The sequence below is a fragment of the Dipodomys merriami genome, unplaced genomic scaffold (assembly GCF_024711535.1).
Source record: "Dipodomys merriami isolate MVZ:Mamm:240054 unplaced genomic scaffold, mDipMer1.0.p SCAF_34, whole genome shotgun sequence".
In the NCBI taxonomy this organism is placed as follows: domain Eukaryota; kingdom Metazoa; phylum Chordata; class Mammalia; order Rodentia; family Heteromyidae; genus Dipodomys; species Dipodomys merriami.
The window spans coordinates 16873272-16888489 of NW_027204937.1; the positions used below are offsets into that span (position 1 = coordinate 16873272).

General features: G+C 48.7%; 1 protein-coding gene across 1 annotated transcript in view; it reads left to right on the forward strand.

The window, feature by feature from the left end:
- The window catches only part of LOC138803471 (regulating synaptic membrane exocytosis protein 3), a 42122-nt gene extending 29339 nt beyond the window's left edge, over positions 1 to 12783 (forward strand). Inside the window, exons 4-7 of the mRNA XM_069987545.1 lie at positions 1143 to 1255; positions 3194 to 3295; positions 4106 to 4245; positions 6994 to 12783. Of these exons, the coding sequence (XP_069843646.1) occupies positions 1143 to 1255; positions 3194 to 3295; positions 4106 to 4245; positions 6994 to 7206 (568 nt within the window). The 3' untranslated portion in view covers positions 7207 to 12783. The remainder of the gene's footprint in view (positions 1 to 1142; positions 1256 to 3193; positions 3296 to 4105; positions 4246 to 6993) is intronic.
- Positions 12784 to 15218: the final 2435 nt, after the last annotated feature.

The following is a 15218-nucleotide window of genomic DNA, read 5'->3' on the forward strand; positions in this document are numbered from 1 at the left end:
GAGTCTACATTTCTTCATTTAACCTTCTCAAATCCCAGTAGCCTACGAATGTGATACTAGACTACTGCTGGTCATAGTCCGTAGACATGAGTCACCTCTTGGGAATAGGGGTAGTGGTTGAGCTACCCCTTACAGGCTCTCTCTGATAAACATACATTGGCCAGTGGAGCTGTAGGCCCAAACTCTCCAACAAAGGAGTCTTCCCTGGCTAGCCTTTTAACTCTCTAGCCAGGTGATATTTGTACTTTGTTAGGCCCGTTGTGGGCCCAGAGCAAGCTTGAGCCAATCCCCTCTCACCTGTCCTTTCCCTGATGGCCACACCCAGAACATTCAGGCTTAAGAATGTGGAAAGGCAGCCTTTCCCCTGGGTAACAACATAATAACTCTCATTTATTGTGTCCCATTAGTCTGGAACCTTTTCTGCATCATCTGCCCCAACCCACACCATAACTCTGGATGTTCTGGTTTGCAAGCAAAACAAGTGTCTTACCTCTCAGAGCCTTTGTTTTCTTATCTGTGAATCTAGATAATGGTTCCCACCGCATGATATAATGCACGTGGAACATTTGGTCCACTGCCAGCTCTTGGCCAGCTTTCAAACACTGTTCATTTTTTTAAAATACTATTTCTACCCTGCCTTCCCTAGCCACGAACTGTCCACCATCACTTGCCATTCATCTCAGCCCTGTAACTGTGTTATTTTAGTCTCAGTTGCTGTTTTGGGCACCACCTCATCCTCTTGTCTTGGATCTTAAATGTATAGGCAAATCAAACCTCAGTTCTTGGAACTAGCCCCAGGCATTAAAATGTCTGGCCTGTGTCTCTGGCTCTTGGCCTTAGCATCAGTGAGGACACCGGTGTCCAGCAAGCCTTGCCTTTGAGGGATACTTCAGAAAGCCCTACACTTCAGAATTAAATACCATCAGAGCGAGAGTTTTCATATTAGCCTCTTTAGTGACATCCAAGTATTTTTCTTCATTTGGGCAGAAATGTAGGGTCGTCGAACAACATGCAGTATTGAGTGATACACTCATACTGTATGGAGGAGAAACTGAGGCACAGAAGGAATGACAGAACCACTAGCCCTACTCTCTATGCCAAGGCTACCCAACACCTTTGTACCTCTCTGCCCCCTCCTGCAGGTTCATCTTCCCTACTACCCGGCTTGGAGCTGAAAGCCAGTTCAGTGATTTCCTGGATGGGCTGGGACCAGCCCAAATTGTGGGGCGACAGACACTGGCCACACCCCCCATGGGTGAGTGGAGTAATGGTAGCTGCGGGCAGGAAGGGTGAGCTCAATGGGACCCTGCAGTATGGTGCCAGCAGAAGCCTTCCCCTGGGCCTTTGAACCAAGGTCGAGGAGTTAGCAGAGCATTCACAGGTCCTCTTTTGAGTAGAAAAGACAGATTTGTGCTGACCTCCCCTCCTCCACCCAGCAGCTTTTACCATGTCACTTCACTGCCTGCCCCCTCTCCACCTGCTGTATAAAGAAAAATAGTCACTGCATTGGCTGGGGTGAATTCATAAATTCTGTGTGACCTTTGCACCCTTGGACAAGTAAGTGACTTTCCTCATCTGTAAAATGGAAACAATAAGACCTTCTTGAGTTGTGCAGTAATACCTAATTTATTGTGCTTCTTGTAGTTGCTTCACATGAACTATTTTAATGTATCCCTTAAGAGCTGTGGGTGATGAGACCTATTATTCCGAACAATGATGGATACCTGGAAGCTTTTTCATAATTCTCTCTCCTTATTCCTTCCAGCTTGGAAGAACTTCCCCAAAGCCTACCCTTAGTCCACTTGGCTGCAACATAGCTCATTCCAAGAGTTCTCAAGGTCCCTCCCCTCTGCCTTTAGGTTTTAGCTGTGTTGGCCTTAAATGGTCCTTTCTAAGAGCCTTTCAGAAGTGCTTCCTCACTGCCTGTACATCACTCTGGCCTGAGCACTGTTTGATCCACATGTTCATATGCAGCCCCTATCCAGTGCTTTGGCCCTCACAGCCAAAGAAGTCAACTGTAGAGCTTGGGTTTCCATTCTTAGTCAAGGCTCCTACTACAGCACAATTTTGTCTTCCTTGGAGGAATACACACAGGAACCTGTTCTGGAAGAGGGGTCCGTGGGGGATCCTTGGAGGGTGAGATCAGCTTTCTTCTGGCTCTAGGTTTTGCCTAATTCCTAGCTTTTGCTTTCAGGCTCTTAAGGGCCTGGGGAGTCTTTCTCCCTCCCCAGTTTAGTCATGAAATGGAAAGCCTTGAGAAGAGTGACCCACTTCTACACAGCTAGTGCGCCATCACACTCTAGAATATTTGTGTGTGGTGCCCCCTTGTGTCCTAAATGTGGAAAGATGGGTTTGCATATGTTCTCCTGGATTGGGAATGTTGTAGTGAGATGCAGAGATTAAGTCCCAAGACCCTCCCTTCCATGAAAAGGTTACATATCCGTGGAGGGAGGAGGCTGAATTTCGGGGTGCCTCCTGAACATGTAAATCACTGTTCACCCCTATTCTTCCTAGAACGCAAAGTACATGATGGCTAAGAGAATCTAAAATGGAGACTGATGCCAAAGTCTGGCCCACCTAATTTTTCAAAATCGAGTTTCCCTACTCCTTGTTCCAAGAGACTACTGCCTAATTCTAAATTCTGCGAATCATGATGAACAAAGCTAGGAGTTTCTAGAAATCAACAACATGACTCCACACACGGGATCTGCCCCAACTAGATGACCTGTATTGAGAGTCCAGTGAGTGGTCGGCAATCTGCACCCAAGGACTGCCAGCTTCCCTTCCCTCCATTGGCAAGGGTTTCAGTCAACCCAGTTCCCAGGTGGTGACTTGTATCTTGAGCGTGCTTGTAGCTCAGCATCTCTTCGCAATGAAATCTTTCAGTATTTGACATATATTAAGGGGAGTGACTAAAGGCTTCTGTGTAGAGGCAGATGAAGAGCCAGAGCCCACAGCGTCCCTGACTTGAGAGGCTCTATGAGCCTGGCAGCCATCTGTGTCAGCCTAGGTGTGTCCCCTGAAGTCCTGCCCCCTCCTTACTCCAAGAGACCTGTCACAGCATGTCTTAGGCACACCTTAGTCATGCTTGCTCCATCCTGGTCCCCTCCCAGGGACCCTGCAATATCCTCTGTAGACTGGCATTCTCTCCAGTAGCTGGCTCTGCCCAACCTCTGGCTCTTTTCTTTTGCAGGAGACGTACACATTGCCATCATGGACCGGAGTGGCCAGCTGGAGGTCGAAGTAATTGAAGCTCGGGGCCTGACCCCCAAACCAGGCTCCAAATCCCTCCCAGGTGAGGCTAGGAGCTGAGAGAAGGATTTGGAAAATAGTCCTGACAGGGAAGGGTGTACATCTGACCTCCCCATCTAGCATGTCCCTAATCCTTAGCTCCATACTGGACTAAGTCAATAGTGTGTGTGTGAGGAGGTGGGTTGGGGGGAAAGGAGGGAACTCCAAGTCTCATCCTCTTGATTGGCTTTTTTTCTCAAGGCTGGTGCTCTACCACTTGAGCCATGCCTCCACTTTTGGAATTTTGCTGGTTATTTGGAGATGAGTCTCTTGGGTTTGTCTGCCCAGGCTGGCTTCAATTCTCAGACCTTAATTTTCAGATCTTAGCCCCCTGAGTAACTAAGGATATCAGTGTGAGCCTAAATCAGTATTCTCTTTTTTTGGGGGGGGGGGTCCAGTCATGGGGCCTGAACTCTGGGCCTGGGCACTATCCCTCAGCTCTTCAGCTTAAGGCTAGCGCTCTACCACTTGAGCCCCAGCACCACTTCCGGCTTTTTTCTTTTTGCTTCTGTGGTGCTGAGGAATTGAACCCAGGGCCTCATGCATGCAAGGCAAGCGCTCTACCACTGAGCCACCTTCCCAGCCCTAAATCAGTATTCTTGATAATCCTTGGCACCTTGGCTGGAAGGCCAGTGAACAATATGAGGGCAGAAAGAGGAAGAGGAGACAGCCTCTCCCACCCGCTATATACTGGCCTGCTCATTCTACTCATGCTGTTCACCATGCTCAGCCTGTGATTCTGGAGACTGGGGACAAGGCAGGCCTTAGCTGTCTCTCCTAGACTCTCCCTGTCATATTCTCCCTCACTTCTCAGCCACCTATATCAAGGCTTACTTGCTTGAGAATGGGACCTGCCTGGCCAAGAAAAAGACCAAGGTGGCCAAGAAGACCTGTGATCCTCTGTACCAGCAGGCTCTGCTCTTTGAAGAGGGGCCACAGGGCAAGGTGCTGCAGGTGAGTGCCAAAGGCAAGTGGTCCAGAAAGCATTAGTTTAAGGTCACTAAAGATCATTAAAGACCAGAAAGCTTCACTTTAAAAGTTTTTGTTGTTTTTTTTTTTTAAGTCTCTATGTTGCTGGGCACCAGTGGCTCATGCCTGTAATCCTAGCTACTCAGGAGACTTAGATCTGAGGAGTCAAAGTCATCCCCGGCAGGAATGTCCGTAAGACTCTTACCTCGAATTAACCACCAGCAAACCAGAAGTGGTGCTGTGGCTCAAGCGGTAGAACACTCACTTTGAGTTGAATAGCTCAGAGACAGTGCCCAGGCCCAGAGTTCAAGCCCCATGACTGACAAAAAAAAAAAAAGTTTTTATGCTTCATTCTATGCCAAGCACTATAACAGGTACATTAATTTTTATTACCATTTATTTTTTACTACCCAGTGAAGTTATTCTTGCCCCCCATTGATTTTTAAAATTTTGGGGAGATGGCACTGGGCCTTGTACTCTTGCTTAGCTTTTTCAATTAAGGCTGGTATTCTACCACTTGAGCCACATTTCCACTTTGGGCTTTTTGCTAGTTAGTTGGAGGTAAGAGTCTTATAGAATTTTCTGCCTAAGCTGGCTTCAAATTGCAATCCTCAAATCTCAGCCTCCTGAGTAGCTAGAATTATAGGTGTAAGCCACCAGTGCCTGGCACCCCTAGTTGATTCATATGAAAGCCAAGGTTCTTCTTTTTTTATTTTTTTTGATATTATGAACAACTATTATTTTTTGTTTCCGGTTGTAGGGCTTGAACTCTGGGCTTGGACGCTGTCCCTCAGCTCTTTAGCTCAAGGCTAGTGCTCTAACACTTGAGCCACAGCACCACTATAAAGCCAAGGTTCTTCTAAGAGTTAATGAGATTGCTCTGCAAGTTGCACAGCTTGTAGGGAGAAGGAGGGTTGTTTGTCCACTTCTTTCTTCTCCTACCTGATGCTAGCATTCATTACACCTCAGCTAGGAGCCTAGTTTTGTGTTAAGTGCTCTCCAGAATGACCTCATATCATCCTGGAGATGATCCTGTGAAAAATATGTGATTCTCCCCATTTTTCAAGCCAGGAAATGGGGTCTCAGAAAGTGAAGTGATTTGTTGGGGTTTCAGCCAATGAATAGTTCAGCCAAGTGGAGCTCAAGCCCAGGTGACTCATCCCAGCTACTTGACAGTGACAAATTCATTAGCACACATGTGGTTGGTCCTTCACAGCATTCCCCCAAGGGAAGCTCACTGTGCCCCTTCCATGGAACCTGAGCTCATGTGGGCCTACAGCTCAGAGGCAATGGCCCTGTGTTGGGTGAAGGGAACAATGGATCTAGAAGGCCTAATAGTACCAGACACACTAAGTATTAACAATGATGGTGGTGATTGCTGGTAGCCTTGCCTGAGGCCATGTAGGTGACAGAGAAATGGCCAGAGCTGCATCTGTCTGACTTCTCATTTGGGTTGTGTGTTAGCTTTCCAAATTATAACCAAATTGTAACCAAATGCCTGATATACACAGCTTAAAAAGAAAAAAGGTTTGGCTGGGAAGGTGGCTTAGTGGTAGAGTACTTGCCTCAGCACTACATAAGCAGAAAAAGCCGGAAGTGGCACTGTGGCTTAAGTGGTAGATTGCTAGCCTTGAGCTGAAGAGCTGAGGGACAGTGCCCAGGCCGGGAGTTTAGGCCCACAACGACAAAAGAACTGCAGAACTCCAAAGGGTTCTAAGCCTAGACCCTATATTAGATGTACTAAAAAACATAAGCTTGAAATTCACCTAGCTCAGGCTAGGAATGTGGTTTAGTGGTAGAGTGCTTGTCTCGCATGCACCAGGCCCTGGGATTGATCCCTTAATACCACATAAGCAGAGAATGCCAGAAGTGGTGCTGTGGCTCAAGTGGTAGAGTGCTAGCTTTGAGCAAAAAGAAGCTCAGGGACAGTGCCCAGGAGTTCAAGCTCCAGGACTGGAAAGAAAGAAAGAAAGAAAGAAAGAAAGAAAGAAAGAAAGAAAGAAAGAAAGAAAGAAAGAAAGAAAGAAAGAAAGAAAGAAAGAAAGAAAGAAAGAAAGAAAGAAAGGAAGGAAGGAAAGAAAGAAAGAAAGAAAGGAAGGAAGGAAGGAAGGAAGGAAGGAAGGAAGGAAGGAAGGAAGGAAGGAAGGGAGAGAAGGAGGGAGGGAGGGAAGGGAGGGAGGGAGGGAGGGAGGGAGGGAGGGAGGGAGGGAGGAAGGCAGGCAGGAAGGCAGGCAGGCACTTAGCTAATCAAGTTGCCTCTACTAGAGTAGCAGGTGGAAACACTGAGGTCCAGTGAGGGAACTTAGGTAAGACCCACAGTGAAGAAGCAAAGGGCAGCTACAACCCAGGCCCTGGACCCCCAGTCTGCTTCTTCATGAGAAAAGTGGTCAACTTGGATGCTGGGAGGTCTTAGAGCCAGACATGCCCAGACACACCAGGCTGCCACAATTCACTGAGTGCCTTTGGTTTAATGAGCTGTTCAGAGCTGCAGTTTCCCCTGAATAGAAATAATACACAGTACCCCAACTCATGTAGCTGGTTGTACTAGTTGAAATGCAAAGTCCCTAGGACTGAGTCAGGCATGTCTCAAGTGCTCAGAAAGTTGTTGTCCCAGATCAGTCTGAGTCCTGCCTCTTCCCATCTGTGCCTTGAAGCTTGTATGTGCCTGAGCCACTGCCCAGTCCTGTAGTAGGGAGGTGGCTCAGCTTCTCACTCTTCCTCCCCGGCTGCTAGGTGATCGTCTGGGGCGACTATGGCCGCATGGACCACAAGTGCTTCATGGGCATGGCCCAGATCATGCTGGATGAGCTGGACCTGAGCGCTGCAGTCACCGGCTGGTACAAACTCTTCCCCACCTCCTCCGTGGCTGACTCCACGCTGGGATCCCTCACCAGGCGCCTGTCCCAGTCCTCCCTGGAGAGTGCCACCAGCCCCTCATGCTCCTAAGGACCTCACTGAGGATGAGAGGCCAGGGATGTTGTATGAAGGGAGCCTGTGGGTCCCACCTCCCCTGTACATAGTCTGTGTCCTGGGCCCCTCATCCTGCTGCATGCCTGTTGGCTACTGGGCTTGTCCCAGTTGGCAGTGGAGACTGTGGTGTGTGTGTCTCTGTGTGTGTGTCTGTGTGTGTGTGTGTGGTGTGTGTGTGGTGTGTGTATGTGTCTGTGTGTGTGGTCACATTGTATCTGTTCATTTGTCCAGATCTAGTCAATCCTGGTGACCACATGGTCTGAAATCCATGTCTTTGTACCTTCTTGAAAAGAAATCCAAAGGAGTGTTGTATAGACCCAACTCACATCCTGAGTCTCCAGGGGTAGAAGTAGGGGGTGTGTGGCCACTGGTTGATCTTGTCTGGCCCTCTGCTTGGGACAGAGCCTGTGTATTCCCCGCCTGTGCCTCCTCTTGGTAGTCTCTGCTCAGTTTTCTGTCTTGTCTTTCTTTCACCCTTGCCTCTCCCAGCATTGCTGCTGTGTTTGAGGAATGTAGCATCCACTGCAGCTGGCCACACCTGGGCTCCTCTGAGAACCCTCACTCCTCCTCCTTGTCCTAGCCCCTGGACAGCCCTTCTCACCGAATGCCCCCTTGCAGCATGTGGCATGTTCCCTGGCTAGGGCCCCAGGGGAGCAGAAGATGCCCAGGAAGGGCAGGGCTTTGAAACTGTTGGCTCCCTGGTGCTGGAAACCACTTCCAACAAGCGAGCACAAGGAGGTCATAGTTTCCAGGGGTATTGGCAAAGACACTCTAGAGGGAAATGCCAGTGATTCCCTTGGTATTTATCCCCCACCTCTTTTCTAGCTGCCGGTCTCCTGTCCTCCAACATGCCAAAGGAGTCCTCCTGGTGGGCCCAGGAGCTTGTCCTTAGAGAGGATGTTATCTGCCAAAATAAGCAGTTCTCCCCAGGCCCAAAGGTGGTCGTCCTCACTCTGGGATCATCTCTGAGTGCATGGCTTGCTAAGAAGTGCCCAGGGTAGAGCTGTTTGCCAGGGTAAAGAGGGCTGAGGCTGACTTGTTCTGAGACAGTGCTGAAAACCTGGTCTAGCCTTGTGGATGAGCTGCATGAAGCCGTTCATTGGGCACTGGGGCTTTTGTTTGTTTGTTTGTTTGTTTGTTTTGCTCATTTCCAGACACGGGTCTCTACCTGGAGTTCAGACACACTCAGGCTCCAGCCTGCTGGCTCCATGAAGCCTGCCTCTGGGCGCCAGTCTGCCACAGTCACCAGCTCTGTACAAGCAATACTCCACCCCTCCTGGACTCCCTGCCTTCTTGCCTGCTCCTGCTGCCCTCCAGGGAAGTGGCCTTCATGGGCACCCCATTGCCTCTGCTCTATTGCCCACCCTTGTCTGGTTGGGACTCCTTCCCGCCAGACACCGGTTCCATATGACCACTGGCCCTGTAGTGGGGACCAGTGCCTGGACTGGACCCTGACGTGGCTGCAGGGCCTCCTGAAGTCTGGCTCAGGAATGCCACATCTACCCCTCTCCTTCCTCAGCTCTAGGGTAAAAGATGAGGCTTCCAGGAGATGGGAAGAGCCACTCTGGGTCCTTGCCTAGAGGAAGAGGGGGTCCTGGTATAGAAAAGTGCTGTTTCTGCCTCTTCTCCAGCCTGTTTTCAAGTGCTGACATTCCTCCAGCCCCAGTAGCTAGGCAGAGACAACTACTGAGGTAATAGTGGAGATACTGACCTGAGTGCTTGATTTCCAGTTGTACCTAAGTTTCAAGGGAGAATGGGGGCATAAGGCCGGCTTAGTCCAAGGGGCCTCCCTAGGCTGTAGCCTCCTAGGAGTCATGGATCCTAGCCCCAGGCAAAATGTGGGTAAGGCAGAAAGGAAATGAACAAAGGTAGTGCCTGCGCCTCCTCCAGGCACTTTTAGACAAGAGATCCACTGTGGGCACAGAGCAGGGAGAGGGGTGGCCAGGCTGTTTCACACACACCCCCAGTCAGGTTTGGACTGGACTGTGCCCTAAAAATGGGCCACGGTGCTCTGTCCTCTTTGACCCTAGTAGAGTGGGGACAGAGCAAAAGCTTGTGGGCAAAAGGGTATTTCCGTCTTCTGTTGATGATGTACTCGGTTGTACAGCCATCGCTCTCTGGATGGTATAAAAGTCCACTTTTGGAGTGGGGATAGCATTAGTGAACCACGGATAGCATAGATATTTGCTATGGTAGCACTGACTCACTCCCAAGAAATGGGAACTGTCAACATCCTCCTGCCTCTAGGGGGGCACTGGGAGGAGGTGGGAGCTGCTAGCAGAGAGGTTGCCCTTGGGTAGCTCTAGGCCTTGGTGCCCTTGTTTCTGAGGGAAGTCAGCATGAGGAAAGTTCCAGCTTGGGCATGGTGGGGGGGGCACCTGATAGGCTGGCAATTAGGGCTGACCTGTCTACAATCCCTGGCTTCCAGTCTTCAGTGGAATGCAACTCCCCAAACTTGACCTTGGGGAATTCATCTTTTTTAACTCTTTACACCAAATAAGAATCCCCACCTGGATTTCCACCATGAGGGCGAATGGTGTGAGGCTGTGTATGCATGAGAGAGTGGCTGGATTTTAACTTGTGTTTCTCAGGATCCTAGATTCAGAGGTTGCCTGAGAAACCACTCTGCCTGTGCTGGGCAGAGAGTATAGGAGTGTAATTTCTGGCCTTCCCTGGGCAGGGGGAAACAGATCTGCCCTCTGTGGAGGGGATGTGGGGAAGGAAGGAACATGATCCTCTAGGTTCTCCTTTGGCTTCTCGCCCCAGATGAAACCTAGCAGTGGTCACAGGAGAAGACTCATTCTCTGATCAGGCCAGATTTGTCAGGGATGTGGCAGAAACAAAAGTAGCCCTGAAGTGATGTTGAGCTGTGGGCAGGGGCTGAGATAGATGACTCAGAGCATCTGTCTTCGTATTTCTGCTCTGCTCAGTCTGTCCCACTTTCCTAAGAGACTTCTACCCTACCAGGAAGTCTATGATGGGCCTTTGCTATAAAGCAGGCTCCAATAAATGAGCCAAGTCTTGGTTTGACAGTGAGGATTTGATCTTTCAGGGAAGAACCATCTCTGAAAGTCCCTCCCCATCCAGTCTCTTCTGCCACCCAGTTCTAGGAAAAGGGCACTTAGGAGGTTCTCGGGATCCAGCAGGTCCCAGGCAATGCCAGCCTTTTCTGGGGCTGAGGCAGAAATGAGGAGAACTGCAGAAAGAGATCCCGCAGATCGCCTCTTACTTGTGGAATCACTGCCGAATGGAGTGCTGAGGTCAAGCCAGCTTTCCTGGGGGCTGGCCTCCCACCAGGAAATCGTCTGAGCTCTCTTCTGTACTGCCAGCCTCGAGGAGAGCAGAAGCCTCTGTTTTTAAAGACAATATAGCCCTCTAAGGGCACTTCTTTGGAAATGAAATGTAGCACAATCTAGACTGCTTTACCATGAGTCCTGACACTTCTAGGGGCCTCACTCCAGGCCCTGCTGCCCAGGAGATGCTAAGCTCCTCTTCCCAATACCTCAATGTTCCCCCATCACCCTTGGCCTAGAAAGCAGCAGGGCCTTAGTAAGGCTGCTCTTCTGTGTCTCTGATTGCTTCTAGCACTGTGTGAACTGTGTAAGAAATTGCTGCCTTTGTCTGATGTTGTGGCTGAGTTGCTCTCCACCAGGGTGGGGAGACATGGCCCTCCATCCCGGGGCCAGAAGCTTATGTGGCAGCATTTCCACAGTGGCTGCAGGGAAGTAGAAAACAAGAGGGCTGCATCCCTGCCTCCTCCTCCATATTTCTTCCTTTCTTCAGAGTTGTCTTCTTCAATGGCCTGACATGTACAGAGGTTCTTTAGAATGCTGCTCCCTCTACTGGATTGTCTTTCAGAGAATAGTCAGAGACATCCCCTGCTTTCTCTCTCCAGTCTGCTTCACACCCAGGTCTGAAGAGACTGGGGCAGAACACAACAACCAGGATCTCTAAAGCAGGGGAGCTCCATACAATCGGATGTATGGGGCTGGTGGTGGCTGGATTGGTCTGGTCTGTCTGGGAAAGGGTTATTTTTAAAAGAGTGCCTGAGCATCTCAGAGCAATGTCAGTGATGCCAAAGAGAGCAACTTGGCCTCCTTGGGCACCAACTCTGCCGGTGGAGATGTTGGCATGCCTAAAAGTGAGACCTTGTTCTCTGACAAAAGGGCTTAATCTTCCCATGTAGCAAAGCAACTCTCCCCTCCCCTCCCCCCCCATCCCTGAGCTTGGGCTTCTGCAGGCCCAGCATGGCTGTGCCTGTGAGGAAAGCTACATCAATGAGAGGAACTCATACCCTCCCAGGGGCCTAGACTGGCTTTGGCAGGTGCTTCTTGAACAGCATGTTACTGCTTGGGAGAAACCTTCCATGGATCTGGCTGGAAACTTGGCCTGTAAGAACAGAGCCTTAAGCCTCCCAGGGAGTTCACACTGATGCTAGGAAGGGTCCCTAGGATGGATTCCCGACCGCTTGGCTAACGTAAAAGGGGCCTGGGAATTCCAGGGACAACTGAGCATCTGTTATATTAGCCAATGACCTGGACAGGGATAGCTGTTCTGTATCATTTTGCCAGAAACTGTGACCTTGTGTAGGATTTCTCCCTTTGCTGGGTCTCAGCTTCCTCATTTGTAAAATCAGAGCATGAGCTAGTTGCTCCAGGTTCCCTCCTGGTTTTATAAATCTCTGATTGGGAGCTGCTGAGGGTGGCGAGCCTGGCACCTCTGGCGGCTGGTTCTATGGATTGACTTCATCTAGCCTCTGGTGCCCAAGCTGGGTGCAGACTCTCATCTGGTTCACACCCAGATGCTGCCTCTGACAAGAACTCTGGGAGTCCTAACAGACTGCTTTCACCAGTCCATGGTTTGCTCTTCCTCCTTTTCTCTATTATGATGAGAAATAATTAGGGGTTGTCTCTAAAGGACAATTTTCAAGGTGCTGATGTGATATCACAGTCTCAGCTGCATCCTGAATAGGTCCGTGTTCCCACAGCAGATAAAGCTGGGTCATCCTCACCTCTGCTTTCAGAGGACACAGGACAAGGTAAAGATCTGAGAATTCTAAAGGAAATGCTCTCTGATGGGAGGAGAGAGGGAACTTACTTCCCCTCCAAGTATTTTGCTCTTTAAAACCATTCCTCCCTCCCAAATGTCTTTTACCAAGTATCATCTCAGAAGGCAGAGTGGCTGTTTCCTTTGGGAAAGTGGGCCCGAGAGTTCTACCAATTCCTTTAGCATGTAAACTCACAGAAGGCAGGAACCCCTTTTTTAGAATTTCCAAATGCATCCTACAAAGAGAAAGATAGCTGTTAGGGACTGACAAGCACACTGTTTAGATAAGAAGCAATTAGCCTTTTATATCTGTGCTCTTTACATTTTCTATGTGCAGCATCATTCCAAACTTGTGGTATCTGGGTGGCAGGTGGACAGCTGGGAGGGACTTCCAGCTGTTTCACATGATGTTCTTGCCAATTCCCTTGAGGAGAAAATTCTTCACATGGCTTCTGCATGTACAGTATTTGGGCAGAAAAAAAATTATTAAAGTTCATTTGAAATTAATCTTGTGTTGCTTTTTGGAGATGGTTCTTAATTCTAGGAGAGAGAAAAAACAGTTCTAGGTGACTAAAAAGAGAAGTGGTGTGTCTTGCTTGACAGGAGAGAATACCCTCAAAGCCTTCAATCTTCACAGACTGTACAAGGGTTTCTCAAATAAGAAGAAAAGGTAAGATGGGACAAAGACTCTGCTCAAGCATGTGGTTTAACTTCAGCCATACTCAACAGAAGCAGCAAAGGTAGCAGTTGACTTCTAGGGCTGTGAACTACAGCAATGATTGATCTCTCGACTACTGCTTACCCTCCCTGCCTCATAAGAGGGGCATATTAACAGTATATTAACCGTCGCTTCTAGGAAGAGCTGTAGTCATCCTGTGGCTGGGATAAAGGAAGTAGAGTCTTACCACAGTATATGCTTGCTGGAAGAGGCTGGCCCTCTTAACTGTTTGGTTCTGGCACTTGGCCATGCAATATCATGGGCACTCTTGAGGAAAGGCTCATGAAACTAATATATAAAAACACATTTCCCAGCCGGGAAATAGGCTCACGCCTATAATCCTAGCTACTCAGGAGGCTGAGATCCAAGGATTGCCGTTCAAAGCCAGCCCAGGCAGGAAAGTCTGTGAGACTCTTATCTCAAATAAACCACTAGAGGGGGCTGGGAAGATAGCTCAGTGGCAGAGGCTTGCCTTGCATGCATGAGGCTCTGCGTTGGATTCCTCAGCACTACATATGCAAAAAGAAAAAAGCCAGAAGTGGTGCTGTGGCTCAAGTGGTAGAGCACTAGCCTTGAGCTGAAGAGCTGAGGGACAGCGCCCAGGCCCAGAGTTCAGACCCACCACTGGACACCCCCCCCCAAAAAAAAAAAAAAAAAAACCACTAGAAAACTGGAAGTGATGCTGTGGCTCAAGCTATAGAGTGCTCGCCTTGAGCTGAAGAGCACAGGGACAGTGCCCAAGCCCAGCGTTCAAGCCCCATGATGGATAAAAAAAAAAAAAAAAAAAAAAAACCCAAACAAAACAAAACACATTTCCCAGGATTCTGAATTTCACTTCTTTTTCAAGGGGCAAAGGAGCAGAAAATGCAAACTGAGATTCAAAGAAATTCTGAAAGATCAGGGGCTGGGAAGGTGACTCAGTGGTAGAGTGCTTGCCTTGCATGCATGAGGCCCTGGGTTCAATCCCTCAGCACCACATAAGCAGAAAAAGCCAGAAGTAGTGCTGTGGCTCAAGTGGTAGAGTGCTAACCTTGAGCTGAAGAGCTAAGGGACAGCACACAGGCCCAGGGTTCAGGCCCTACAACCAAAAGAAAAAAAGAATTCTGAAAGATGTCCTTCAGACAGAAGGAACATAGTACAGGATTGTTGGGGGATTAAGATAAGATAGTAATTCACTGTTCTATGCTCTGAACAGTGATGGAAATGTAATAATGAATTTCACTTTATTCTTGCAATAGGCTGGCAAAAAATGATAAAGCTGGGAAATGCCAAGTGATGATGGGAAGATGACGATACTGTTGAAAATGTAGATTGGCAGAGCCATTTTTGACTACTAATCTGATCTAATCATACAGAGCCTTTGACCAGTAAATTTTTTTATTTTGTTTTTTTGTTTTTCGTTTTGGCCCGTTGTGGGGCTTAAACTCTGGGCCTGGGTGCTGTCCCTGAGCTCTTCAGCTCAAGGCAAGCACTCTACCACTTGAGCCACAGTGCCACTTCCAGTTTTCTGTGATTAATTGAAAGTAAAAGTCTCTCAGACTTTTCCTGCCCAGACTGGCTTTGAACAGGGATCCTCAGAAATCAGCCTCCTGAGTAGCTAGGATTGCAGGGTAAGCTCCCAGCACCTGGCCTGACCAGTAAATTTGGATATAGGCCCATCAAAGGAGCATGTCCAATGATGCTCATTGAAGTATTATTTGTAGTAGTGGTCAGAGTAACAGTTAGCAAAGTTATCCCCATTTGAATTCTCAAACAGCTTGGAAATATGCTAACTACATGACAAAAGGTACCTTGAAGGTAGAATTAGTTAAGGGCTTTCCACAGGGAGATTATCCCAGATTATCTGGGATAGTTATTTGAGCCAATCTAATCCACTCCCTCCCAAGGCCTTAAGGTTTTTTGTTTTTGTTTTTTAATCTTTCTTTCTTTTTGACAGGGTCTTACTAGATAATTCAAAAAACTTAATCCTCCTGCCTCAAACTTCTGAGTACTGGGATTACAGGTGTGAATCACCACTTGGCTGTTTTAGATCTTTGAAAGTGGAAGATCTAGCCAGGCGCTGGTGGCTCATGCCTGTAATCCTAGCTACTCAGGAGGCTGAGATCTGAGGATTGCGGTTCAAAGCCAGCCAGGGCAGGAAAGTTCGTGAGACTCTCATCTCCAATAAACCGCTAGAAAACCGGAAGTGGTGCGTGGCTCAAGCGGTAGAGCGCTTGCCTTGAAC